The following is a 24,358-nucleotide window of genomic DNA, read 5'->3' on the forward strand; positions in this document are numbered from 1 at the left end:
ACCCAAACAATGACTGAACAAGGAGGTGGTTTCCTTTTGGAATACAGCCCCTTTATATGGACCAGCCTTAGACAGGAACACCCAACATCGGGCCAGCGATGGCGACTGCGAGTTAAGGGGAACCAGTGGCTAACTTATCCCAGGAACAGCTCATTGGTGAATGGAAAACTCACAGAACTGATTTATTGACCTCAGCACAGTTGGGCCACGAGGCAGCGAGCAATAGCTTGGATCAGCACAATTATATTTCACTATAGGATTTTTTCCGTATTTCATCTTCCCATCCTCCCATAGTGCTAGCTCCTAGACCGACTGTCCCTGAGAGCTCACAGAAAACAGAAGTCTTTTTGTTCAGATCATTGGTTTAAGGCTCCCGGAGGCCACTGCTGCTGCTCCTCCTTTTCCGCCCGCTCAATCTGCTCCTCTGTCAGGACGACGGGTTTGTATTTATCATCAAAGAGTTTTTCGTTGGCTGCCGAGTGGAGGTTCTGGGGGGAGATGGTCCTGAGATGCTCAGGGAGATACTTGAATTCCTCTTCATTGATGTCAGAATCCTTCATTTTCGAACTTAAAACCCACCAGCGGCCCAAGAACCCCACATCCAGGATCCGCCCGGGAAAGTCCGTCCAGCGCGGCTTCAGGTGTTTGCAGTGAGCCTGGTACAGAGCAGCTTCCGCATCAAAGGGGGCCTGGTAGACGAGGGAGAAGAAGACCAGGCTCTGGTAGCGCAGCCGCCCCTGGTTCCGGAGCTTCATCAGGCGCTGGACATGCCCCTCAGAGCCGCTGTTCCGGATCCAGGGGGAGAGCAGGAGGAGGGTGCCCGAGGCTTCGAGGAGGGAGGACTCGAACGAGGCGTCGCAGGGGACCTGGAGGCTGCAGGCGGTGGCTCCAGCCAGCAGCGAGAGGTAGAGTCCGGCTTTCCCAGGCCGCTCCTTGAAGCCAAGGGCCACATCCCGGCAGGCGTCAGCGTAATCGTGCAGCAGGCTCTTGCACCACAGACCTGTGCCGGGAGGGAAAGCTGAGGTGCTGCTGGCTCCGGGGAGCGAGGCCCGAACACCCCAGGCCTCTGGGGGCGGGTACGTCTGGGTACGGGGGGGGCTGGGCTCAAGTAGGGGAAGAGTCTAGGGATGATCGCGGGGGGGGGAGCAGAACCCAGGACACCGGGCTGCCAGCGCCCTAATCTAATGCGTGCCCCAAAGAACCCAGGCGTCCAGGCCGCCGCCCCTCCCCGCTCCGACCCCCTCCCCAAAGAACCCAGGCATCCGGCCCCCGGCTCTGACCCCCTTCCCAAAGAACTCAAGCGTCCGGGCCGCCGCCCTTCTCCGCTCTGACCCCCTTCCCAAAGAACCCAGGCGTCCGGGCCGCCGCCCCTCCCCAAAGAACCCAGGCGTCCGGGCCCCCGCCTCTGCCTCTGCCCCCCTTCCCAAAGAACCCAGGCGTCCGGGCCGCCGCCGCCGCCCCCCCCCCGGCTCCGACCCCCTTCCCAAAGAACCCAGGCGTCCGGGCCGCCGCCCCTCCCCGCTCCGACCTCCTCCCCAAAGAACCCAGGCGTCCGGGCCCCCGCCTCTGCCCCCCTTCCCAAAGAACCCAGGCGTCCGGGCCGCCGCCGCCCCCCGGCTCCGACCCCCTTCCCAAAGAACCCAGGCGTCCGGGCCGCCCCCTCACCCAAACGGCCGGAGCCGATCCGCTGCCAGCGGCTCCCACCCCCCGCCATGGGCCGCTCGCTGCCCGGACCGGAAGTGGTTTCCGCCCGGCCGGGAAATGGGGACGGACCCGGGCGAGACCATCTCAGCGGGCCCGCGGGGGGGAGGGGCAGAAACACTCGTGCTCCCCCGCGCGCGCGGGCGGTGCGCGAGGCCGGGCGGAGAGCGACACGCAGCAGCGGGGCGGGGAGGCCGGGCAGGTACCGGGGGGCTGAGAGGCGGGGGGGGGGGACGACGACAGGGGAGACTCGGGGGGCTGCTGGGGACCTGGGGGGAGGGGCAGTGGGCTGCTTCATGAGCCCCTCCCCCAGCTCTGCGGGGGGGGGGCTCAGTCTGGGCCCCCCCTTTCCTCCCCTAGCTGGGGTGCCCCCCCCCCGGCCAGGCAGGTGCCCCCATGGCAGGAACCAGCGGCTCTAACCCGCCCCATGGCTCGCAGCCCCAGCCTGCTCCCTGCCTCAGTTTCCCCCCCTCGCAGAATGGGGACAGTGGGCCTGAACCCTGCTGGGAGGTCGCGGCGGGGCGGGGAAGGGCCGGGGGGAGGCCAAAGGATTCAGCAGGGTCCCCCCCCCCCCACTCGCCCTGGAGCGTCTGTCAGCCGGGTGGGGCAAACGGGGGCCCCGCTGCCCGCCCCGGGCTGCCCCTTCCAGCTCCCTTCCCGGGCGCGGGGCGCCCCTCTAACACGGGCAGCGCCCGGTGCCACGCTGGCACCGGCGTGGCTTGTCCCTGGAGGAGCCGCTCCCCTGGTGCGTGGGGCTGGGCAGGGGCAGATCTGGAAGGCAGCCGGGTAAACAAACCACCTGCTGCTCCCCCCGCCCTGCCCCCCTCCAGGGTTCCTGGCCTGGCTGCTTTGGCGCTGAAGGCGTCCCTGCGTTGGACGTGCGGCGAAATCCGAGCGTTAAAAGGACCTCGCCCGCTGCCTGGCATGAAATGCATGTGCAGGAAGGGAAGTAGCTTCAAAGTACCAGAGCTCCGGGCACTCGAGTGGTAGGAGCTGGGGCAGGGGGTGGCCGTCAGGACTCCTGGGTTTCATTCCCAGCTCTGGGAAGGAGTGTAGTCTGGTGGATGGAAGTGGGTTGACTCAGGACACCTGGGTTCCATCGCTGACTCCTTGTGTGACCCTGGGCAAGTCACTTTCCCTTCTCGGCGACTCCTCTCCCCACCTGCACAATGGGGCGAGATGGGGAACTTCGGTCATGCCCCATAGGGGCTCAGTGCGTAGCTGTTCCCAGCTGCTCTGTCCAGCCTTCACGTCACAAACGCTGTTTGCTTTGCCCTGGCAGCAGAGTCCCTGACATGCGATAACCTGCAGCAATGGCCACGTCAGATGAGCTCAAGTTTCATGGTGAGTGTTTGCCTTCCATAAAGGTTTCAGTCTCGAGCATCGCAATTCGTGGGGGAGGAAGAGATGGGTATTTTTGTCTGTTGTTTCTCACATAGGATTCCAAACTCTTCTGGGTCCTGTAACGTAGTTGGGTCTCCCCTAACTGGGGAGAACGTCACCCCCTGAAAATGTGTATTAGAGGCTGGTTCATTTCAGGAGGCTACTCTGCATCTCAGGCCTGGGGCCATCTTCATCTCCAGGATCTGTCCTGCTAGCTTCTTTCCCCCTCAGGCTCAGCTAAAGGAGGCTAGTGGATAGAGCACTGGGCTGGGACTGAGGAGACCTGGATTCTATGCCTAGCTCTGCCACTGGCCTGCTGGCTGTCCTTGGACAAGTTACTTCCCCTCTCCCTGCCTCAGTTTCCCCATATGTAAATGGAAATAATGATACTGACTCGTTTGCAAAGTGCTTTGAAATTGGTGGATGAAAAATACTATGTGAGAACTAGGGATTATTATTTTGATTAAAGCAAAGCCATGCAGTGATTGGCCACAGTTAGCCTGCAGAACTCACCACGACAAGAATATCCTGAAGCCAAACACTTAACAGGGTCTAAAAGAGGACTGGATGTTATTATGGATAACAAGAAGTGTCCAGAGTCAGAATAGTAAATAAACAAGTTAGGAAGATGCTTCAGGGCTTGATCTAACCTGTGACCAGCAGCGATCAGGAGCTACCTGCCCCTGGGGGCAGGTTATCGCATCACTCCCACCTGCAGGGCTTCTTGCATTTTCCTCTGCAGCAGCTGGTCCTGGCCAGGTTGGGCCCCATGGCTGACCCCAGCTGGTGATATTTGTGTTCCTAATCTGACCTATCCCCTGCTGTGGCCTAACTGAAATCCATCGAGTAAGAAAAGAGCTAACTGGCCCATCCCTTCTCTTCCCCTTTTCAGTTTCACTTGGGCCTCCCCAGGGAGGAGGGGGGGTCTGAACCCTTTGAGGGGGACGATAGTGGTCGTGCTTGAGGCTGCCCAAGGGCAGGCTGGGAGCTGGTTTGATACAGGGATTTCACCCGTGCTTGGGCAGATCTGAGCCAGCACAGGCGATGAGAATGGACAGGGCTTTAGCCTGCCCGGGGAGCACCAGAGCAGGGCTCGGGACGCAGCTGCCAGCCAAAGAGATCCCAGAGCTGTGGATGCTGATTTCCAACCTGTTCTGACTGCTGGGGGTTTCCCTGCAGAATTCGACGAGGCGGCCGACTTGCTGGCCGTGAACCCTGACGCCACAACCACCAGCATCAGCGAGCGGCAAAGCCACGTGGCCGTGGACGTGAGCACCGGCTACGAGGAGGGTGAGCTAGGGGAGGAGACAGATAAAACCGAGGTGAGAGGAAAAGCTGAGCAGGGAGGAGGACTGGCTGGCTTGAGTGGGCTACAGGGTCTTTCCCCTCCAGGAGGCACCAGACCCAACCCATCCCAGGGCCCCAGCTGCCCCATCAGCAGTGACTAGTTGCCATTTGCCAGTTGAGGCAGCCTGGAGGGGCCCCTGGCCCGAGTATCCTCATTGTCAAAATCACCAGCCCAGACTGCGCTGGGTGGGGCCCAAGCACGTGCTTAAACCTTTCCCTGAATCGGGGCCCTGTCTGGCTGCCGAGAAGAACCCTGGCTCTGACAGCCGCGGCCAGGGGACAAGATGGGGAGGGAGTCACTCGCACCGGAAATCGACCCTGATCCCCGGGTTCAGCAGAAAGGCTGACGGCTTGTCCGCCATCACAGAGGGTCCTGGCTGCGGCTCAGATTTCTGCCGCGAGCCAGATCCGGCTGTCTGGCACGTGGGCCGAGGACCATCCAGTCACGCGTCTTTTCATCCACGCAGCTCCTCAGTGGCCAGAAGAAGCAGCCCAGTTTCTGGACCTTCGAATACTACCAGACTTTCTTTGATGTCGACACCTACCAGGTAACAGAATCTCCCTGTCTAACGTATCCGCCGGTCGGCTGGAAAGTGACGCGGGCAGGAGCAGCAAAACTCGGGAGAGGCAAACGGGCCATCGCGCCAACCTGGCTATGGCGGCCCAAGGAGCCTTGCCAAAACGGCGGCTCCATTTTCCAGGGAGGCAGGACATGGACCTGCACTCGGTGTGGGCAGGGACGTCCCCAGATGGACACACGCCTCCCCCTGGCAAGGAGGTTGGTCTTGTGAAGGTGTTCCCGGCTCTGCCGCAGACAGCCCGGGCAACCTTGGCAAGTCACGCCGTGGGAGTTCCCTGCCTGTGAAATGACCCTTCCTTGGTCTTCAGGGCAGGGAACTCCCCTCATGTCTCTGGGCAGCGCCCGGCCCGACGGGGGCCGGATCTCAGCCGAGTTTAGAACGAACTGAGGCAGGTAGTTACAACTGGACCCCCGGTTGGCACTTGCTGGAGGGAAGCCTGTTTCCCCGATGAAGGCAAAAAGCACCTAAAACAAAAGCTTCCAGTGACTGGAAACGCTGAGGCCTGGCTGGATGTCTAGGCCCAAAGCTAGTGCGTCTCAGCATTGGCCTTCGCATTGCTCGGAGCCTGCTTGGTGTGGATGGAAACCCGCTACTGGGGATTGAATCCTGGCTCTCCGGACTGAAATGCCATGAGCAGCCAGAGCTTGAGCTAAACAGCTGGGCCCTGTAGCTGGGGCCAGGCCAGACTTGTCCCTGGGGTGGCTCTCCCTGCTTACACCCCCACAGAGGTGCGGACGAGCTCTCTGCTCTGCCGCTCGTCCGAGGATCTGAACGCCTTAACCTCGGATTCCTTTTCCTGGCCATTTCTGCGACCCGGCCTGCAGCGTTGGGCTGGGACCCGAGGACGGGGAAGTGGAACCAGATCGACACAGACTAGCCCCACGGCACTGTCCCAACCGAGAAACGGAAATGGGTTGAGAGCGCTGTGGGTCTCCTCTGACTTCTTGCATGGCACGGGCCCGATCCCTGTGCCCCGTGAGCCCGGCCTGGAGCCGGTAACTCGGGGCGTAGCATGCACAGCAGTGCCCCGGGGGGCTAAAGGGGAGTTTTGCTGGTACCATTGGGCAGGGGCAGGTCCCTGTTGTGGTAGGTGCTGGCCCACGGAGCTCGCAGGCGAAGTACGTGAGGCAGTGACAGGCCAGAGTCGTGGCTCTGGAGACGACCCACTAACCCTGGTCTGGTCCCATCCGCCAGGTGCTGGACAGGATAAAGGGGTCTCTGCTGCCCTTGCCTGGGAAGAACTTCGTACGGCACCACTTACGGAACGACCCGGACCTGTACGGTGAGTACGGCGAGGCCGGGCCGAACCGCACAGACCCCCTGGTGGTCCCCGACGTCCCGGGGGCAGCTCTGGGTTCCCAGCGACTCACTCGTCTAACCTGCACCCCTTCTCCTCGGCTCGGCAGCCATAGCGCCGGCCCAGGAGCCGAGACGCCCGCACCCGCCGACCCGGCTGCGCTGGTGCCTTGGCTGTCCTAGGTCAGCTTCCACGGTGGGATCTGGGGGGAGCCCTGAGGGCTGCCAGGTGTGGCGCTGGTGTCCGGCTCCTGTCGACACCCCTCCTAACCCTGCCCCCCATCTGCCTCCCCAGGGCCCTTCTGGATCTGCGCCACGCTGGCCTTCACGCTCGCCGTCAGCAGCAACGTGTCCCACGCCCTGGAGAAACGGGGCGACCCTGCCTTTCACTACAGCCCCCAGTTCCACAAAGGTGAGCGCCCGCGGGGGCAGGGCTCTTCTCCACACTGGGGAGGTTTCCCCCAGGGCCACGCAGCGAGTAAGAAGTGTGAACAGAACCCAGGAGTCCTGGCACCTGCCCCCCCTCCCTGGCTCTAACCACTAGACCCCACTCCCCTCCCAGAGCCAGGCTAGAACCCAAGAGTCCTGGCTCCCAGCCCCCTGCTCTAACCCCTGCTGCTGTTCACGGGCGGTGGTTTGTCTTTGCTGTTATCTGTGGGCAAGGCCAGGCGGCAGAGCCCTGGCTCCTCCCTGCCTGCGCGTCCCTGCCGGTAACCAGTGTCTCTGCCCCCCCCCAGTGACCGTCGCCGGGGTCGTGATCTACTGCTACGCCTGGCTGGTGCCCCTGGCCCTCTGGGGTTACCTGCAGTGGCGCAAGGGACTCAGCCTCCACGTGGGCTCCTACAGCTTCCTGGAGACGGTCTGCGTGTACGGCTACTCGCTCTTCGTCTACATCCCCACCTCGGTGAGCGGCCGGCCCATGGAGGGGCTAAACCCGCCGGCAGACCCCTGCCCTGGCGGGGAGTCAATCGGGTGCCCCAAAAGCCTCTGAGGGGGGGAGCCCCGCCTCCCTTGGGGCCGGGTGCCTGACCCCCCTTCCCTTCTCTCCCACCCCCTGGCAGATCCTGTGGCTGATCCCGGCTGCCTGGCTCCAGTGGGTCCTGCTGGCCTGTGCTGCAGCGCTTTCTGGCTCCGTGCTGGTTCTTGCCTTCTGGCCGCTGCTCCGCGCCGACAGCAAGCCGGCCACGCTGGCCACGCTGGCCACCATGGTCTCGCTCCACGTGCTGCTGGCCCTCGGCTGCAAGGTATGAACAGTGCTTCCGGCCGCCTGTCCGGGGTGCTGCCCTGCGCAGCGGGGAGAGGAGACCCACAGGGCCTAGACGGCTCCTGTTCTCCCCAGCGTGGCTGCTGCAAGAGGAGATGCAGGCCCTGAGCTCTGGGGACCCTGCTTGAAACGTGGCACTGGCCCAGTACAGATGGAGAAACTGACGCACAGAAGATCTGGGGGAGATGGCTTTTTTCCAGCCTCAGGGGACAGGTGCTCTGCAGTCCGAGGGGCATAGCCCCCCTCCATTGGGGAAGGTCCTCTGTGGGGCATGACCCCCTTCCCCCCATCAGCCAGAGGGGCAGGGCCAGTTCTGGCCCCAGCTGATCCTGCCCTCCTCCTGTTTTTTGTAGCTCTATTTTTTCCGGACGCTGCCCAGCACCGTCTCTCCCCTGCAGACGCTGGTCACGGCCCAGCAGCCCCCTCCCCCAGCCAATGCCTCGGTCCCCCTCCGCCAGTGAGGTAAGCCAGCAGGTGAACTCGGGCCCTGGGGGAACATGCAGGCGGGGGAAGCGAGGGCTATGGGTGCTGGAAAGAGACAGAACTTGCTCCTCAGGAGTTGGGGATGGGCCAGCAGCTCTGATGCAGGCCCCTGTGCCTCAGTTTCCCCACAGAGTGAGATCTTTGGCCTCAGTCTCTCTGCCCGCAAAACTGGGGAGCTGCATGTGCCCTGCAGGGGGCTGGGGAGCCCATGGGGCCCTAGTAGCTGGGAATGATCTGGTCTTCAGAGGGGCTGGATTAGTGCCTGCCCCCTCCAGCCATGGAACCCCCTTGGGGGCTGGGCCCAGTGCCAAACCAGGCTGAGCTCTTGCCCCACAGGAGCCGAGGTGGGGATTTGTAACCTCGTCTCTCTCACCGTGGGCTTCTGCTTTTGTAGGTGTGGATCCCCCAGCACTGGGCACAGGCGAAAGACCGGAGCCACTGCTGGGCCACGGTCCAGGCTCCGGCCGGCTTAGGAAGGACCCTTCCTCCGGCCTGTCCCCCGGCCCGTGGAGCTCAGCCACGCTGCACAGGGAGGGGGCGGCAGCTTGGCAGTGGCTGAGCCTAGGACACTCGGCTCGTCTAATTCTTCCCCTCTCCTCCTGCATCAGCACTTCAGCCCTGGCTCATTCCCAGCTGGGAGCAGGGGCATCAGCTCCAGTGACCAGACCAGCCTCCAACTCGAGCCTGGCTCAGTCAGTGGCAGGAGTCCCGCCAGGACAGAGCCCGGGCCCTGCTCTCAGGGCGTCCTTGCAGCACCGGGAGGCAGACACCTCTGCTGGCCCCAGGGCTGATGTTTGCAGCCCCTTCCTCGGGCAGATCTCAGCACTGCCAGGTCCTGATTGACAGCACAGCTGCCCCTGACCTGGAACAGCTCTCCTGCTACCCCCCAGGCTAGGCTGGGACAGAACACATGCTATGGAGGGATAATGGACAAGGGGATTCTGCTAGCAAGGTACTCGGGCTCTCCCACCCCCATCTCTAGGGCATGGGGGGCAGTGGTAGGGCTGGCTGCTCCCTGGGCAAGGCCCAAGGATTGGGAGCTGTCAGCTGTTTTCTATTCAAAGGTGATTGAAATAAACTGGGGCTTTGCCCCACCTAGGACCAGGGCTGGTGCCTGTGTTGGGGGGATGGTGGCATCACTCACACTGGCTGGGTTCCTTCCCCTCCCTGCTGCTGGCAGGAGGCTGCTTTGCAAAGGGGCAGCAGGTGCCAGAGGCTGGGAGAACAGGCCCCAGGCCCACCCTGGCAGGCTGCAGGGAAGGAGCTTCCAGCTAGAGGTGTCAAACAACCACCCTGGCAACAGCCCTTCAAACCCCTCCTGCTTTATTGGGTGCCACAGCAGCTCTGTGCCCCCCTGGGCGGCCCAGCCAGGCTGGGCCGGCCCAGCCCGGCCCCAGAGCTGAAGGAAACTGCCTCCATGAAACACATAATTCCTTTATTTCGTTTTCTCCAGAGGGGTCCCTGCAAAATCCTTTCGAAAATCACCACGGGGGGCTCTTGGAAAGGAAACAAAACAAAAACCATCCGCGCTCTACCTGGGTGGCGGTTACACTACCGGACTGCACTGTCCTGGGGGGCTACAGGGGGCTTTCCCAGCAGAGGCCACAGCTCCTTAACTCCAGGCCCTGGCAGCTGGCACCAGGGCCATGGGCTAGGCTGGCTCTGCTCTGCCAAGAGGAGGGGGCAGGGTGATCCAGCAGGCTCCAGCCACCTGCTCAGAGGGGACGTGGAGCTGGCAGCAGACCCTGGCACTGCTGGTCCCCGTGGCATAAAGGAGTTAGGTAGCCGGCAGCCACAGTTTTAGGGACATTTAAGTTTTGTTGAATGCTCTCCTGCCACACCAGCATTTCCCTGGAGGCAGGTACCAGGCCTGCTGGTCACAGCTGCCTTGATGAGCAGCCAGGCCACCGCCTCAGACATCAGCAGAGACTAGGGCTGGGATGATAAAAAAAACTCTCCCCAATGAGGCACGGGATTTGCTGCAGTCGCTGGGGGCAGGGGCTCCGTTGGGCTACTCTGACAGCCTTGCTGCCGGCTGCCTGGCCAAACAACTGCCCAGCCCAGGTGCCCTGCACCAGCAGGGAGCAAGGGGAGACCAGGGGGCCGGGCCTGAAAGCCCCAGAGCTGCAGCTAGGGAGGAATCCTGGACACCGGGCACTGCCGCGGCCATCTCTGTGAAATGCCCAGCCAAGGCCATGGCGCCGCCGAGCGGCACAGCCCCGGCTAGCATGGAAGATGGTGAACTAAAAGGACTTCACTACATGATCGGGTGGCAGGGGACAGCTAGCACTGGGGGCTCGACACGGGCGGAGAATCTGAGGTTTGACATTTCATAAAAAACTGTCCAAGTCCGATATCAAAGAGCAGAGGAGCTGATGGGTGGGTTGGGCTTGTGGGCCGGTAAAAATAGCCCCAGCAAGCCAGCTGGCGGGGGGGGAGGGGGGAACAGTTTGTCACAGGGGGAGGGGGGAAGGGTCATCTTCATTTGGTTTCCTGGCGCTGTCAGTTCAGAGACGGGGCGGAGGGGTTTTAGCTCCCGTAATGCATTGTGTTGGTGGTGATGGACATGGGGGAGGCCATGGAGATGGCGGGGCCCCCCATGGTGAACTGGCTGTTGACCGGGTAGTGAGCGCTCGAACCGCCTCCACTCTGGCTGCCGGAGGAGCCTGCGGAGGAGACAAAAGGAGTCGCCATCAGATCCGCCCACCCCGCGAGAGCTCCAGCGGGGTGGTGCCCCGAGCCGAGGCCTCCCCCGCCCGCCGCTGGGGGGCTGCCTGGGAGAGCAGAGGGGAGTCTGCAGCTCAGGCCACCGCCCGAGTTACAGGCGCGTGGACAAGGCCAATGGCGGGTGGCAGTGGAGGCGGGAGGACGCCCTCAGGAACGCAGAGATCCCTGGGGAACGGAGCTGGGCGCGGCCAGGAGCGTTACCTGGGACGATGCCGGTGCTCATGATGGAGCCCATCCTGGAGTGCGTGTGATTGACAATCCCCGCGCTGGCCGCTGCAGGGAGACACGGGAGATGCTGCGTGAGCAGGGGAGGGCCCCCCCCAGGGTCCCGGCCTCCCCCAACCCCCTGGCAGCACAGGCCCGTTCCCAGGGAGCTCTGGCCCAGGGGCTAGCAGCTGCTCCACAGCCGAGGGTTACAGATGCACTCCCACAACCTGCCAGCAGTGGGCGCTGCTGTGTCCCAAAAAGCCACTCCCAGCAAGGCTCTAGTCCAGTGGTTCTCAGGACCCATTTGTTCATGGCCAGTCGTGACCCAGTAGATGGGCTGGGGGTGGAGGCCCTGGGGCGGTTTCAGTCAGATCCTGCCCCCCGGAGGGGTTGGGCTCTGCCTGGCTCTCACCCCACAGTGCCGGCTCCCCCGCTCCGGGGTGGTCGCACCGCTCGGGTTTGGCCCTGCCCCCCAGCTTGGTGAGAGGGGGCTGGGCCTTCGCCCTGGGGCTGCAGCACCCCTCACTCAAATCCGGCCTACCATTGTCACCACAGCTGGGCCCCGCGGACCCCCACAGCCGCAACGCCTGGAGCAGGGAGACAAGACCAGCCAGCCCCGGGACTGGACCAAACAGGATCCAGAGCAACACGTGGGTCTTACGGACATGGCTCCGATGTGATGTTCAGCCTGAGGCCCTTCTCAGCTGGGGTCTGTGCTGCACCCCACACAACGGGGCCCCCCCATTTCAGCTGGGCCCAGGCACGACCCCTAATTAACGGGACACTGCGGCACCTGCGGGCTGAAGTGAGCTGGTCCAGGCAGTTAGGGCTTCCCCCAGAGTCACACGTCAAACCCTCTGCCATGACTGAAGCCCAGAGCTGCCAGGGGCCATGTCCCCCAGAGACCCGCAACCAGGGGCCCCCCCTGCAGGACCCCAGTTCCAGGGCTGACCCCTCCTGCCGGGGGATTCCCGTTCAGATGCTGAGACACTCACCTAGAGGAATCAAGTTGTTGTGGCTGACATTGGAGCCACCGGTAATAACACTGCTGAGGTCGTAGGCCGTGGGCATCCCTGCACCAAGGGGGAGAGATGGGGAGGGGTCAGCAATGGGACGCCCCCCTCAACCCCCAGCCATGGCACTGGGGACCCCAAAACCAACCAGAGAATCCATCCAAGGGCCTCCGCGTCTGCCCCCCTGCGGCCGAGGGGTCCCCAGCGTGGGGCTGGCCGGGATTTGCCCAGTGCTGCAGCCTGGGGGCCCTGGCTCGAGGGGAACCACAGGCCAGCGGGGAGATGGCCAAGGCAGCCCAGGACAGTCCCTGGGGCTGGGCAGGGAGGCTGGCTTCAGGGTTCTCTGCCATGGGGAAGTGCCCTGGGGAGGGCCGGGCACTTGGCCAGCTGAGCTCAGCAGCCCCGGGACTGTGGCCAGAGGAAGTAGCATTGCCCAGCAGCCCCCCCTGGAAGCGCGCCAGGCCCCTGCTTGCAGGGCTCTGGATCCCAGGGCCAGGGACTGGGCAGCAGCTCTTCCCGAGCACAGGCTGGCATGACGAGGGCAGGGCAGCCGCCCTGCCCAGCAGCCGCCTCGGGGCCCAGGGAGGCTGGGAGTTGCCAGCAGGGCCTGCCACAAGAGGGGGCCGGAGAGAAGCCGGCCATGAAACAGGCCCAGAGGCCCCAATCTGGGGCTCCAGGACATGCCGCCCTGTGGCCGGGTCCCTGAGCCCATGGCAGGATGTAGGGGAGGGTGGCAGGAAGGCACAGAAATGGAGGGAGGGGCTGGAGGCTCAGTCAGGGAGCCAGTCACTCTCCTGCTTGGGGCTTCAGTTTCCCCACTGGGACCAAGGCTGCGGGGTGAGGCTCAGAGGACACCCAGCCCAGCAGGGTGGGACGAGTCCTGCAGCAGGGAACCCTCCACTCTCAGCTAGCAACAGCCTGAGCTGCTCAGCGTCCCCAGCCGGGCTGCGCCGGGCTTGGAGCCCGGGTGGCTCCCAGCCAGCAGGGGGAGGGGAGGACGGACAGCTGGGGCCCAGCCCTGCACCAGGGGGAGTTTCCCGAGGTCCCAGCCCCAGAGAGCCGATCCCAGCTCAGCAGAGACAACGGGCCAGGCTTGGCGTCTGGCTTGAGCAGCTGCACTGAGGGGCTTGGGCCGGATCGGCCTGGCTTGGGGGTGCTGGGCACTGATCCCTCCCTTTTTCCCAAGGGGAAGTGCAGACCAATGGCAGTGCCCAGAGCAGGAGGGGCATGGCGGTGAATGGGCAGGGGCTGCACGCACCATGGCTCAGCAGGACATGGATCCAGCAGCCAATTAAGCTGCTTCAGCACAGAGCGGGTTGTGTGTCTGCACTGGCCAGCCCCATGGGCTCCCTGCCCCATGGGCTCCCCGCCCCCCCAAGGACCCCCGGATGGCAGGGTACATTACCGGCCACGCCCATCCCCGTGCTCATGTTGTAGGCGCCACCCGTGTTCCACATGTTCTCGGATGGAGACGTGTAGTGGGAGCCCGGCGGAGGGGAAGGAGTCGTGCCTGTGTACCTGTGAGAGACACGTGACGACACGTCAGCGAGGCCTGGACGGGCGGCGGGAGAAACCTCGGCCCCACCGCCAGTCACTGCGGCTGCAGGGGGACGGGCTGCTGCCCAGCCAGGTCAGCCTGTCGGCACGAGGCTTCCCACACAGCACCGGGCTCCCGCAAAAGGCAGAACGGGGCCAGTGACCCTGCACCTCCCAGCCGGGGGGGAGGGTATGGCCAGCGCAGGGTCTTGCTGCCTTTGCCAGCGGATCGGGGGCGCCGCTGAGGCAGCCGGCTTGCAGGGTGGGGCCGTACCTGAAGAAGGGGTTTTTCAAGTCGAGGAGGTTGCTGGACTTGGAACCCGTCTGATCCACCTGGGCGACAATACTTATGTCGTAGCTTTGACTGTGGAGAGAGGGAGACGCATGTCAGAGACTGATCCGGCGCGGGACCCTCTGGCCCAACCCTCCCGCGAGGGCTGGCCCTGCTGGAGCTGCAGACCCCAGCAAGATGGGAAGGGCCGAGCCGGGAAAGAGGAGAAACCTCAGGACAGAGACGCCCCCCCCCAGGGCGAATTCCATCTCTGGCAGGGCTGGGCCGAATGCTGGGACAGTGCAGGGGCAGACAAGGGGGCGCTGAGGGCTTGACTGTGGAGAGGAGGAGACGCCCAAATTGCAACTGATGGGGAGTGGCAATTTGCATGTCCCCCCAAGGAGAACTGGCCTGAGGACCCCCCCCGAACCTGATTCACAGGCCTTCCGGTCACTGCTGCTCTAGCCGGGCTTGGAGGTGCGTTGGGCAGGACAGGCTGGCGCTGGGCAGAGAGGAGGGCTGCCCAGTGATTAGAGCACCAGCTTGGAAGACCTGGGCTCAAACCCCTGCTTTGCCACAGACTCCATGTGACCTTGAGCAAGTCACTTGACCTTGCTGGACCTCAGCTCCCAGCTGTACGTGGGGGTGACAGCCCTGCCCTGCTGGCCGCAGGGAGAAATCCATTCGAGACGGGGCAACTGGGCTGAGCTGACGGAAGGTATTTCCAAGGGCCCCCAGGCCTGGGCTAGGCAGGCGACCACAGACCCAGGGCCAGGCCCCACAGCAGCACGACCCACAGACTAGCCCAGAAGCGGGGTGCAGTGCAGTGCAGGGAGCCGTTTGGAATACAGCTCAGCCTGGCTGCTGGAGCAGTGCATGCTGGGATCCGTAGCCCTCCCAGCCCCAAACCCGCGCCCCGCGGAGTCTGCCTTACCGCTTGTTGGCGATGAGCAGACACGTCCCTGAGAGCGTGTCCCCGGCTTTGGCGAAAAGTGGAGACTGAAACAGACACCGGACCTGGTACCAGTGGGTCAGCGGCTCGGTGGGGGCCGTCGAGAGCCACACTGTCATCCTGCCGGAGAGAGGGGACAGCGCCTAGTTAGCAACAGACGTGGGGACTGGCTGCAATCACCGTCCTGCCAGCCCAGCCCGCTCCAGCCACACCACCAGGGGAACGGGGAGGTGGGGGGCAGAGGTGTCTTCTGCTGGCCCAAGGTGTTTGTAAAGCAACCAATTGCAGCCCCACATGGCTGTTTGCCGGAGCCTCCCACCCCATAGTGATGGGGACAGGGCAGCGCCAGCCACTGAGTCCCACTGGGCCCGTCCAGCCGGGCGGGGGAGGCCCAGGACATCGGAGTCTCAGCTATGCTAAGGACGAGCTCCAGAAGTGAACTCCCCCTGGGGTGGCAGCAGCTGGCCCAGCAGAGCCCAGCAGCCAGGGGCAGACACGAAGGGAGGTGAGGGGTTGAACCAAGATCTCTGTGGTCCCAGCCTCCAGCTCAGGTTCCTGGTCTCATCTGCCACAGGGCTGGGAGCGAAGGAGCAGCGTCAGCCCTGACTCCACGGTGAGGGTACAGCACCCACCGCTCACTGAGAGAGGCAGAGGCAATTCCCTAGGGCTTAGGAACCACTGCTCCGGAGGGGCACTGGGGCACGGAGTTACAGGCGAGAAGGTGGCACAGCAGTCCAGGTAACCGACCAGCTGCTTTCCCATACGGCGGGATGGTGCCATCTCACGGATCACACTTATGCCAGAGGCACTGATGCAGTTAAGACAGGTGGGACCAGGACTCTGGCGTCTCGTTATGGCTCGGAAACAGCTGCCAGAGTTTGTTGGGATGGGACACGTCTCCTTTCCCCTCCTGCCTGGCCCTAGAGCCGATCCAAGTTAAGCACCAAGAAATTCAAAGCACCTTCAGTCAACATACACGTATTGAAAACACAACGCCATCTCAGGCCAGCCAAAACGGTCATCTACAGTCAAATCTCTTTAGGAAGAATCTACAGGGAGAACACCCGCCCCCTCCCCGCCCCAAATCTCGTGGCATATCCAGGATCCCAGGGGGATTTTGGCTTCCCCACAGAGCACCCCCAGCCCCCGCATAGGATTGTGGCAGATCAGAACAGACCGGGGGGGGCTGGGCTCAGAGTTCTTGCTAAAGAAATCTCACTGCAGCGGGGTTAGGCAAAAGCGTGTACGGGTATCGAGACAGGACCACAAGCGAAAAGGTGACGGAATTGGAACTTGCCAGTTTATTGCAATGTAGAATAGGAGCGATAGCCAGTTATTTGTTTTACAAACCCCAAGCTCTGGTGGGAGGTAGGGGCAGGCTCTGCATTGTTTCCTCCACCACTTACATTGAACCAATGAAGGCTACATCAAACCAGAAAGCCAAGCCATGGACTAGACCTGAATGCAACACGTGGAACTTGAAGGGGATTTCTATCCTGCAAACCAAAGAGAAGCAGTTAGTAGCGGGGTGGGGGCACCTGGGGAGATGCACCCAGAGGTGTGGGGAGTCAAAGCCTGGCAGCGGCTCCCCCCACAGCAGATCATCGCTTCCCACCCAATTCACAGCTCCCCACACACGCCCCACCTCTGGTGGGCCCCCCGGCCAGGGCGTGAGGACAAGTCCCTCAGCCGGGGGCGCCTCTGCACTGACAGAAAGCCGGGCCGAGCTACGGAGCCCCCACGTTCCAGTGCATTGGCTTGTGGCCACTGACCAGCCACGGGAGCTCTGTGGGGGCGGAGCCTGTCTTTGGTCTGTTTGTACCAGCGCCCGACACAATGGGGGTCTGGGGGTGACTGGAGCTCCCGGGCGCTACCGTAATTCCTCTAATAAATACCGCCCAGCGTCCACCATGGAGTTTTGATCTTTCGTGACGGCCGGTGGGTTTCCGTTCAGGGTCCAATCCCGCGCTAGTCCCGGGGGAGGCATTTCAGGACTAGGCTGGACAAAGCCCTAGCAATCCTGGGGGGTCCTGCCAGGGGTGGGCAAGGCGGGACTGCGTTGTGGGACGTTAAATGCTGCCGTGGCTGACAGGGTTGATGGGGGTCCCCCCTCCGGGTTCCAGCCCCACAGGTGTGGGCGAAGGGACGGGTGGGCGTGTGACTGGCACTCACAGGCAGGGCCTGGGAACCTCCATCAGAGCCTGGAGGCTGCGGCTCTGGACATCCTGGCTGCCAGAGGCACCTCCACAGTAAGCAAAGCACATCAGACAGGGAGGCGGGGTTAACGACACCACCTCCCTGCAGCACAATGGGATGCTTGGGGGGCAGCTGGTGGGCATTGGTCCCTCTACCCTGCCACCCGCGGGGATCAGCTCCCACCTCCCCACCCTCCCGCTAGGAAAGAGCGAACAGCTACCTGTGCAAATCGCCTTCTTTGGCTTCTAAGAAGTTGACTGTATATTTAACGGACTTCGCCATTAAAATCCTGATATCAAAGGTGTCCTAGGAGAGAGAGGCACATTGGTCAGTGTCCCAGCCGCAATCGGAGGGTGCACCAGCCGAAGGGCACCGCGGAGCGCAGCCTTGTTCCAGCCTGGCAGCGAGGACGCACCGTTAATGGGCGCACACAGTACAGCGCACAAGAGCGTTTTCTGGGAAGGAAACTGAGTCGGGAGTTGCAGAGGCAGGGAAAACAGGAAAAGGGACTCAGCGGGGCAACCCGAGGAACCAAACAGATCCTGCTACTGAGCAGCCCAAACTGCTCATGGTCTTGCCAGCATCCCGCGTCGGGCTAGGATCCCACTGAGAGAGAACTGGGGAGAACATACTCAGCTCTGTCCGGGTTTATGAACACTGGGAAGCCCCGGAAACTCCCTTGGAAATGCAGCCACTTCTGGGGAGGAAGGCAGCTGAACAGCTCAGAGCAACACCACCCTACAGCAAACGCTGGGAAGTCAAGCCCAAGCCCATACCAGGGGGACGCAGGAAGGTGGCATGTAACGACCGTGGGCAGCATGCTGGAGCTAATGCCCTGACTCTCTTGGGAAGTGCCAGGGGTCCCAAAGGATCAGAGGGTCAGAATTGCAGATCTGGCTCTTCAAGCAAGAGGTCACCTCTCAGCACAGCACCCCCTAGCCTTCGGCAAGCCAGGCCAGCGAATGGCAAGCCATCCCAGCTCTGCCAGGGGAGGAACGAAGCATAGCCCAGCCCTACTCAGGGCGCTCTGTCCCCTCAAGCGGAGGCTGGGCTGCAGAAGGGCGGAGGAACCTGCTCCAGCAACAGACATCAGGCTTCAAGATGTGAGGTGCCGGGTGTGACCTCCCTGGGCACAGGGCTAATGTAAGCGCTGTGAGAGCCGAGACGGACCCCAGGAGGGACGGGTACAGGAAAGGGCGCAGAGCAGAAATGCTTCCCCAGAGCAATGTCCTCCAGGGGGAGGCTCCCGCACAACCTGGGAGTCTATTGAGCATCTGATTGCTAGTTACTCGGCGGCTCACCAGTGACTTCAATAAATGACTCATCTCAAAGCAGGTCAGTATCACCCTCCCCGCTTGAGGGATGGGGAAACTGAGGTATGGGAGGAGACGTGACTTGCCCAAGGTCACCCAGCAGCAGAGCCAGGACCAGAACCCAGGGTTCCTGCACCCCAGTCCGGTACTCCACCCACTGGCCCAGCCTTCTCTTCCTGCCCTAAGCAGCTGCACAATGCTGCTGTATTCTGGTGACCAGTTACCACCGTCTCACTCCAGCAGCCGCCGCCCAGCGATCCCGGTTTATTCCCTCCCAGCCCGTTTAAACGGCCCGATCTGGGTCCAGAGGGAGGAGCTGGGGGCAGAGGCGGCTGGCTCCCACAACTCACCACAACAGGCTGTCTAAAATACTCATCTACCGCGGCTCCTCTAAGCGCCGACAAGTCCACACCATGAAAGGACGGTTGGTACCTGCAAGAGGAGACACCCATGGAAACCCGCCTGCGCTGACCAGCTCCACCCGCCCACGTGGGCCGGCTCAGGAGGTGTGGAAACCCGCCGGAGGTGCACAGCTGCCCAGAAGCAGAGCTCAAGCCTACGTGGCTGACAGTCACTTCCCTTTGGGGCTCCGGCGCAGACACAAGGCGGATCGGGGCAGAGCTGGGGCTGACCGGGGAAGCCAAGAAGATCGGGGCGCCGCTTGGAGCCCTCCGGCCCCGAGGGACTCAGTATTAGCAGACGACAGCTCAGCATCATCTTGAGAGACAGGCGGGCGCCAAATCAAAGCAGCGTGTGCCACGTGCCCTGGGCGTTATCCCAGAGAGTCCAGGCAACCAGCACTGAAACCCCCCTCATCCAGGGGGGGCGCGGGGGGGGATTATCTCTAGGGGCCATTCAGTCCTTAGCCTCGGCCAAGGCTGACCACAACGGGACCGACAGGCTTTGGGCACCTGACCCCTGGGGAACTGGAGTGAGACCCAAACGCGTGACACGTGGGGGGTTTGGGTCCACGCCCACCTGGGCTATGGAGCCATTTACACTGGGGCTAAAGCCGGGGTGGAAACTCCCTGTGAAGGAGGGGGAGGGAGCGGTGCGGCAGCTCCAGACTGGGAAGGGGAGTCCCGGTAGTTCCTTAGCGGCTGGTGCCCCCCTGAGCCCCAACAAACGCAGTCCCCACCCCATCGAGGCAGCTGACAATGCGCCCCTGCCCCGGGCTGGGTGTCTCTGCCAGGACCTGCGGCGGCTGGAAGGCAGGACCGGGCTATCCTATCTGCTCCGAGGCCGCTCGCCTCCCAGATATTGGGGGAGAGACAGAAACATAGATCCACCCTCCCCCCCCCCAAATATTCCCACCGTGGGGGCACTATCTCCCACCGGTGACAGCCCCCGCCGTGCTTTGAACCAGCTGCTGGGCCAGCCAGCGCCTCCTGGGCCCACCCCGGTGGGCAGGGCACCAGCCTCGCGCCAGGGAAAGGACTCACCAGAAATTGGCCTTTGTAAACTGCTCCATGTAGAGCTGCTCGTCTGTGAACGGGGCCAGGTGCACGTCACCGATCGTGGGGAACATGTTACCTGGAAGGGGAGCAGAGGGGGTCAGCGCCCCGCAGGGCTACGCCAAGTCCCTTCCTACCCCTCCAGCACAGGCTGCCCTGCACGCCAGGTTACTAGGGCGCTGGATGGGAGTTTTCCCTCCCAACCGCTTCAGCCGCTAAACAATGTGTCAGGAAAAGTGTCGGCTTTTAGCGCAAACATCTCAAAGCCCCTTGGGTCCCCATTGTTCTTGCTAGGCAGAATCCCACCAGGACTACATCTCCCACAATACACCAGGGCCTTCCCCTTCCTGGGAGGGAGACCATGATGCATTATGGGAGATGCAGTTTGCACCTTGTGTCCTCATTCTCCTCTATGGGCAGGGATCCCCAGCTGGACTACATCTCCCATGAGGCACTGCACCACTCACTGTCAGCAAAAATATTGAACTTTCAAGTTTTCAGCAGAAACTTTCAACTAAAACCAAATCCCCCCCCAAATTTTCCAGGGTGTATTTTTCCCCAGCCCAGCCCTGGCTGGGTCAGAGCATGCCTGGCCCACCCCAGCAATGCCCGGCCCCTTTCCAGGGATTTCCCCAGCACAGAGCCAAAGGTACAGGCCCAATGCATCATGTGTTCGGAAGGAGGTGAGGACTGATTTGGGATCTGGCCTGGGTCTCTGGCCAACCCCCGCCCCAGGCAGCAGCTGGCCCGAATGCCACCCGATCTGGTGCATTTCGGTAGGTACTGAACTGTGCGGGGGCTGCAGGGCTGGCATGTGCATGGGCACAAAACCCCCTTGGCAGCCCAAAGCAGAGCTCAGAGCTATGCACAGATACGCACGTCATTTTCCTGCCTTGTTCAGGTCTCAAGCACATCGAACCCACCAGCCGCACCCTTCCCCCCTCCGATGTCTGACTTGGGTTATGGCTGGGCGGGACGGAGACCGGCAGGGGCACAGAGCCGATCCCCCTAGCTAACAAACCGAACTCCTCGACCGAACGAGGTCACTGAGGAATGTTCAAACAGCGCGGCCTGCGGCAGATCAGCAGCAGAGGGCTGTTGGCTGGGCTGGTTCCCCTTGGCTTTGCGATCTGGGCTCTCTTCCACATGGCCACAGCTGCCGATAGCTATGTGCATCGACACTGCCCAAGATGCTTCCCCCGATTCTATCCCCTTCCCCGGCAGCCCCCAGAGCGCTCTGTCTCCTCCAGGCAGGCCGCTCTCACCACCCACCCCGATAGCTACGCCAGCCCTCAAAGGAACTGCCAGGCCGGGTCAGACCCGACGCCCATCTACCTCACAATCCCACCTCCGACAGTAGGCAGCAGCAGATGCTGAAGAGGAAGGTGCGAGAGGCCTGCGGTAGCAGACATGGAACAATCTGCCCCCCACAAAAGCCTCCCGATCTCTAACAGTTTGACTCGTTTGCACCCCAAAGCAGATGGCTTTACAGCTCCAGAACTCTACCATTAACAACTACTCAGGCTCTTCTGGGGAGCTGTAGAAAATGCCAACACCTCTTAGAATCCATCCAAGTCCTTGGCCCCAAAGCCATCCAGTGGCAGTGGGTTCCGCAGTGTCACGATATGTGGAACAGGATCGCCTCGGACTGGTTTTGAATTTGCTGTTTCAGTTTCACTGAGTCCCTGGTTGATGAGATGGGGAGAAGCCTGATCTGCCGTTCTCTCCCCCATTCGCCAGAGATTTATGTCCCCTCTCTAAGGTCAGCCATCACTCTTTGCAATCTCTCCCCCCAGGAGAGTTTCACAGGTCCTAATCACGCCCTTTAACATTCTCTGAAGCCCTGCTAATGCCCGAATGTCCCTCACATGGGTTCTCCAGGACAGGGGACAGCCTGGACTGTAAGAAGCCAGGCAGCAGAGTTTGGGATTGGAGCACAGCTCAGGGGCTTTAGCGGTTAAAGTTTCAAGATTAAAGAGTGGAGCATCTAAGGCCACATCTGACTTGTTAGCTAAACCGGGCTGGAACTGTAGCTAGCCCAGGACCTTGGCAGAACTGCCAACCCTGAGAGCCCAGAGAAATCAAAATTACCTAAAAATGAAACGTGTGAGAGAACAGCCTGGGGGGGGGGTTCACATTTCCAGGCTTCTCTCCAGTCTCCAGGGTTAAAAACGGACTCGAGACAAGAGTCTCCGACGCACGTGGCTCCAGGAGCAGAGGCTTTACGAAAATCCCCCAAATATTCCCCGACTTGGGCTCTAAATCCCGAGAGCTGGCGACCCTGCTTATCCACAGGCTGATGGGGGTCCCGCCCTCCAGATTTCACCGTGCCAGAGAGCAGCACTGCCTCCACCCCAGCGTGGCATGGCCAGGACTAGACTGGTAGCCCAGCTCTTCCAGGCCCCTCCAGCTGGCGGAGGCTGCCTGGCCGAGCCTTCCTTCGCTTTACGCACTCCGTTTAAAACCTCTTCACCTCCCCATTACCTAGCGCAGCTCCAGACCTCTTCGGGACCAGCTCAGCGACTTGAGCCCCGCTCCAGAAAACGACGGCCGACCCGGGTTCATTTCCTCCCTCCCAGCAAACAACTGGGTTCCTTTCCTCCTGGCTGACGCCCACCCCTTGAAGGGAGAGGAGCTAGGCGCAGCTCAAGGGGCGGGGAGGGGTGGCGAAGCCTCTGGGTGCGTCTACACTGCAGTGCAAAACCCACGGCTGGCCCCTGCCAGCTGACTCAGGTGCGCGCCAAGGGGCTGTTTAATTGTGGCGCAGATGCTCAGCCTGGCACCCGGGCACCAGGGCTCTGTGAAGGGGAAGGGCCATCTACACGGCAATGAAACAGCCCCACGAGCCTCAGTCAGCTGGCACAGGCCAGCCGTGGGTGCCTAACTGCAGTGTAGACAGACCCCACCATCTTCTCAGCATCAGGGGAGGGGGGAAGGGACCGGGAGGGGCAGGCAGAGAGTGGGAACTATGACTAGGGCAGACTGAACTTACAAAACCCCACACCTTGCTCCCAACCCCCACTAAAGACGCATTGGTCGCCAGGAGAGCTGGTGTGGCCCAGGGCAGGGCACCAGACTGGAGTTCAGGAGACCTGGCTCCCGTGCCCAGCTTCACCGCTGACCTGCTGTGTAGCCTCCTGCCCCTTTTGGTGCCTCCCCTCCAGCTGAGCTGTTTGGGGCAGGGGGCCCCGATCCTGGTCAGGGTCTGAAAGTCTGTGCTTTGGAGACATTGCAACATTTCCAAACAGTAACGGTCCTCGGAGCGGCTCTGGTAAGTGGCTCAAAGGGCTGGTGAGCCCGCGGGGCCGGCAGCAATCGCTCTGCAGGGAGCCTGGGCTGAAAGTCGCGGGCAGGGCCGTTACAGTCACATTCCCATTTCCACCTTTAATCTTTGGTGCAGCCACTGCAATTCAGTGGAGGGACTAAAAACCCCCGTGCGCTCAGTGTGTCCATTTTCCTAATGATCTATATCCAAAAAAGCTACCCGGGCTTCCGGGGGTTGCTGAAGGCTGGTGGTCTGGGGATAATCAGCGTGGAGGTCAGGCACTGCTGCTGCGAACACAAGCGGCGACCAAGACTAGCATGTTGGCAGGGGACTCAGGTGAGAACAGAAATATCGAAGTGGTAGATGTTACTAGTTTGCCCGCATGTTAAATGCAAAAAAGACTCCCCCCGCCCCTCCTTTGGTCTCCATTGCAGGCTGGGGGATGATTTTCCCTGTTTAAATTTCAGCCTAAAACAGCTCTTCACCTGCGTAACGTCTCCCTCCCCTGCTCTTTATCAATGGCAGCGCTCCTAGCTCGCAAGTCGCTAGTTAAGTGCCCAGCATTGCAGAAGCCCTAGTGGGTTAGGGGATATGAAACACAAGACCCGCAAATCACCGTTCTGAACTGACAAAGTCAGGGGGATTCTATGTCCGGAGTCAGAGCCCAAGCCTGTGGCCACGCTCAGCCTGAAGCTAAGCTGAGTTTGCAGGATCAGGCCTCAAGCAGGCGTGTTGTAAGATCTGCTCTCACAAACCGGTTCCGGGCCCGTGTTACAGAGACTCTTCTGAGCAGCACGTGTTCCGTACGGAGCTGGCTGCTCCTTGCAGACAGGTGGCAGAGAAGTTAAAAATGAGGGTTTTCAAAACAGTGTGGGACTAGAGATGGTAAGAGTCCATCACCACCTCTGTGCAACATATTGGAACAGTTTAATTTGCCAAGCTTAATCAAATACCAACACCTCTAACGAGAGCATACACACATGCTGCTTTCTCGCCACCAGAAGCAACAGACTGTTCCAGATCCCTTCTCCAGCAAGTTAAAAACTGATCTGGTCCCGCCCTCCCCCAGCCCACCCCCGGTAAGGAAGGCAACTACACATGCCCTAGGCTATTGATTTTTCTAGGAGCATTGCTTTTGGATGAAGGCAGGGACTAAAATACGGCCAAAGGGACGGACGGGGTCAGGCCTGTTCAAGAGGGCGGAATACATTAGGGCTGATGAGTCATGTCAGCTCCTTTGGGAAATTGCCTGGAACACAATTTAATGACATTTCGAGATTCGTTGCATTGCAAATCACCTCTCCGCTCGGGAGTCCGGCGGCTGCACATGCAGCCTTTGGCTAAGCCGCTGTCTGATGGCAAGCGATCC

The 24,358-nt window shown here is 61.7% G+C and overlaps 3 protein-coding genes across 9 annotated transcripts in view; 1 reads left to right on the plus strand and 2 right to left on the minus strand.

Annotated features, from left to right (window-relative positions):
• Positions 1 to 157: 157 nt before the first annotated feature.
• TIMM29 (translocase of inner mitochondrial membrane 29) lies at positions 158 to 1,772 on the minus strand. The gene is made up of 2 exons (XM_048831500.2): positions 1,666 to 1,772; positions 158 to 1,000 (listed from the first exon to the last, which is right to left on the minus strand). Exons 1-2 carry the CDS (start codon positions 1,712 to 1,714, stop codon positions 357 to 359), a joined length of 693 nt encoding a protein of 230 aa, XP_048687457.2. The 5' UTR covers positions 1,715 to 1,772; the 3' UTR covers positions 158 to 356.
• A 17-nt stretch (positions 1,773 to 1,789) lies between these two features.
• Positions 1,790 to 9,156, plus strand: YIPF2 (Yip1 domain family member 2). 2 transcript variants are annotated; one of them, XM_048831486.2, is made up of 10 exons: positions 1,790 to 1,903; positions 2,984 to 3,045; positions 4,264 to 4,406; positions 4,899 to 4,979; positions 6,207 to 6,294; positions 6,604 to 6,720; positions 7,046 to 7,212; positions 7,370 to 7,552; positions 7,926 to 8,034; positions 8,450 to 9,156. In XM_048831486.2, the coding sequence occupies exons 2-9, from the start codon at positions 3,015 to 3,017 to the stop codon at positions 8,031 to 8,033; spliced, it is 918 nt and encodes a 305-aa protein (XP_048687443.1). In that variant the 5' UTR covers positions 1,790 to 1,903; positions 2,984 to 3,014; the 3' UTR covers position 8,034; positions 8,450 to 9,156. The 2 variants fall into 2 exon arrangements, with proteins under 2 accessions (XP_048687443.1, XP_074977585.1); XM_075121484.1 differs by lacking the exon at positions 1,790 to 1,903 and having other exon boundaries at positions 2,561 to 3,045.
• A 317-nt stretch (positions 9,157 to 9,473) lies between these two features.
• Positions 9,474 to 24,358, minus strand: part of CARM1 (coactivator associated arginine methyltransferase 1) — a 54,592-nt gene continuing 39,707 nt past the window's right edge. For 5 of the 6 annotated variants that reach the window (XM_048831452.2, XM_048831458.2, XM_048831460.2 and 2 more), the window contains 10 exons: positions 19,713 to 19,803; positions 18,621 to 18,702; positions 17,178 to 17,263; positions 16,168 to 16,257; positions 14,744 to 14,881; positions 13,813 to 13,902; positions 13,408 to 13,520; positions 11,985 to 12,062; positions 10,984 to 11,055; positions 9,474 to 10,721 (listed from right to left, as the gene is read on the minus strand). In XM_048831452.2, coding sequence (XP_048687409.1) covers positions 10,585 to 10,721; positions 10,984 to 11,055; positions 11,985 to 12,062; positions 13,408 to 13,520; positions 13,813 to 13,902; positions 14,744 to 14,881; positions 16,168 to 16,257; positions 17,178 to 17,263; positions 18,621 to 18,702; positions 19,713 to 19,803 — 977 coding nt within the window. In that variant the 3' untranslated portion in view covers positions 9,474 to 10,584. The remainder of the gene's footprint in view (positions 10,722 to 10,983; positions 11,056 to 11,984; positions 12,063 to 13,407; positions 13,521 to 13,812; positions 13,903 to 14,743; positions 14,882 to 16,167; positions 16,258 to 17,177; positions 17,264 to 18,620; positions 18,703 to 19,712; positions 19,804 to 24,358) is intronic. The other variant, XM_048831454.2, reaches the window with a different exon arrangement.

This window comes from Caretta caretta, chromosome 20 (assembly GCF_965140235.1).
Source record: "Caretta caretta isolate rCarCar2 chromosome 20, rCarCar1.hap1, whole genome shotgun sequence".
Lineage (NCBI taxonomy): Eukaryota > Metazoa > Chordata > Testudines > Cheloniidae > Caretta > Caretta caretta.

Excerpts from the sequence above, each read along its gene's own strand:
- YIPF2 (XM_048831486.2), top strand. The coding sequence starts at position 3,015 with ATGGCCACGTCAGATGAGCTCAAGTTTCATG. Across the intron at positions 6,295-6,603 it reads GAACGACCCGGACCTGTACG|GGCCCTTCTGGATCTGCGCC; the intron begins GTGAGTACGGCG and ends CTGCCTCCCCAG. Across the intron at positions 7,213-7,369 it reads TCGTCTACATCCCCACCTCG|ATCCTGTGGCTGATCCCGGC; the intron begins GTGAGCGGCCGG and ends ACCCCCTGGCAG.
- TIMM29 (XM_048831500.2), bottom strand. The coding sequence starts at position 1,714 with ATGGCGGGGGGTGGGAGCCGCTGGCAGCGGATCGGCTCCGGCCGTTTG. Across the intron at positions 1,001-1,665 it reads GATCGGCTCCGGCCGTTTGG|GTCTGTGGTGCAAGAGCCTG; the intron begins GTGAGGGGGCGG and ends CTCCCGGCACAG.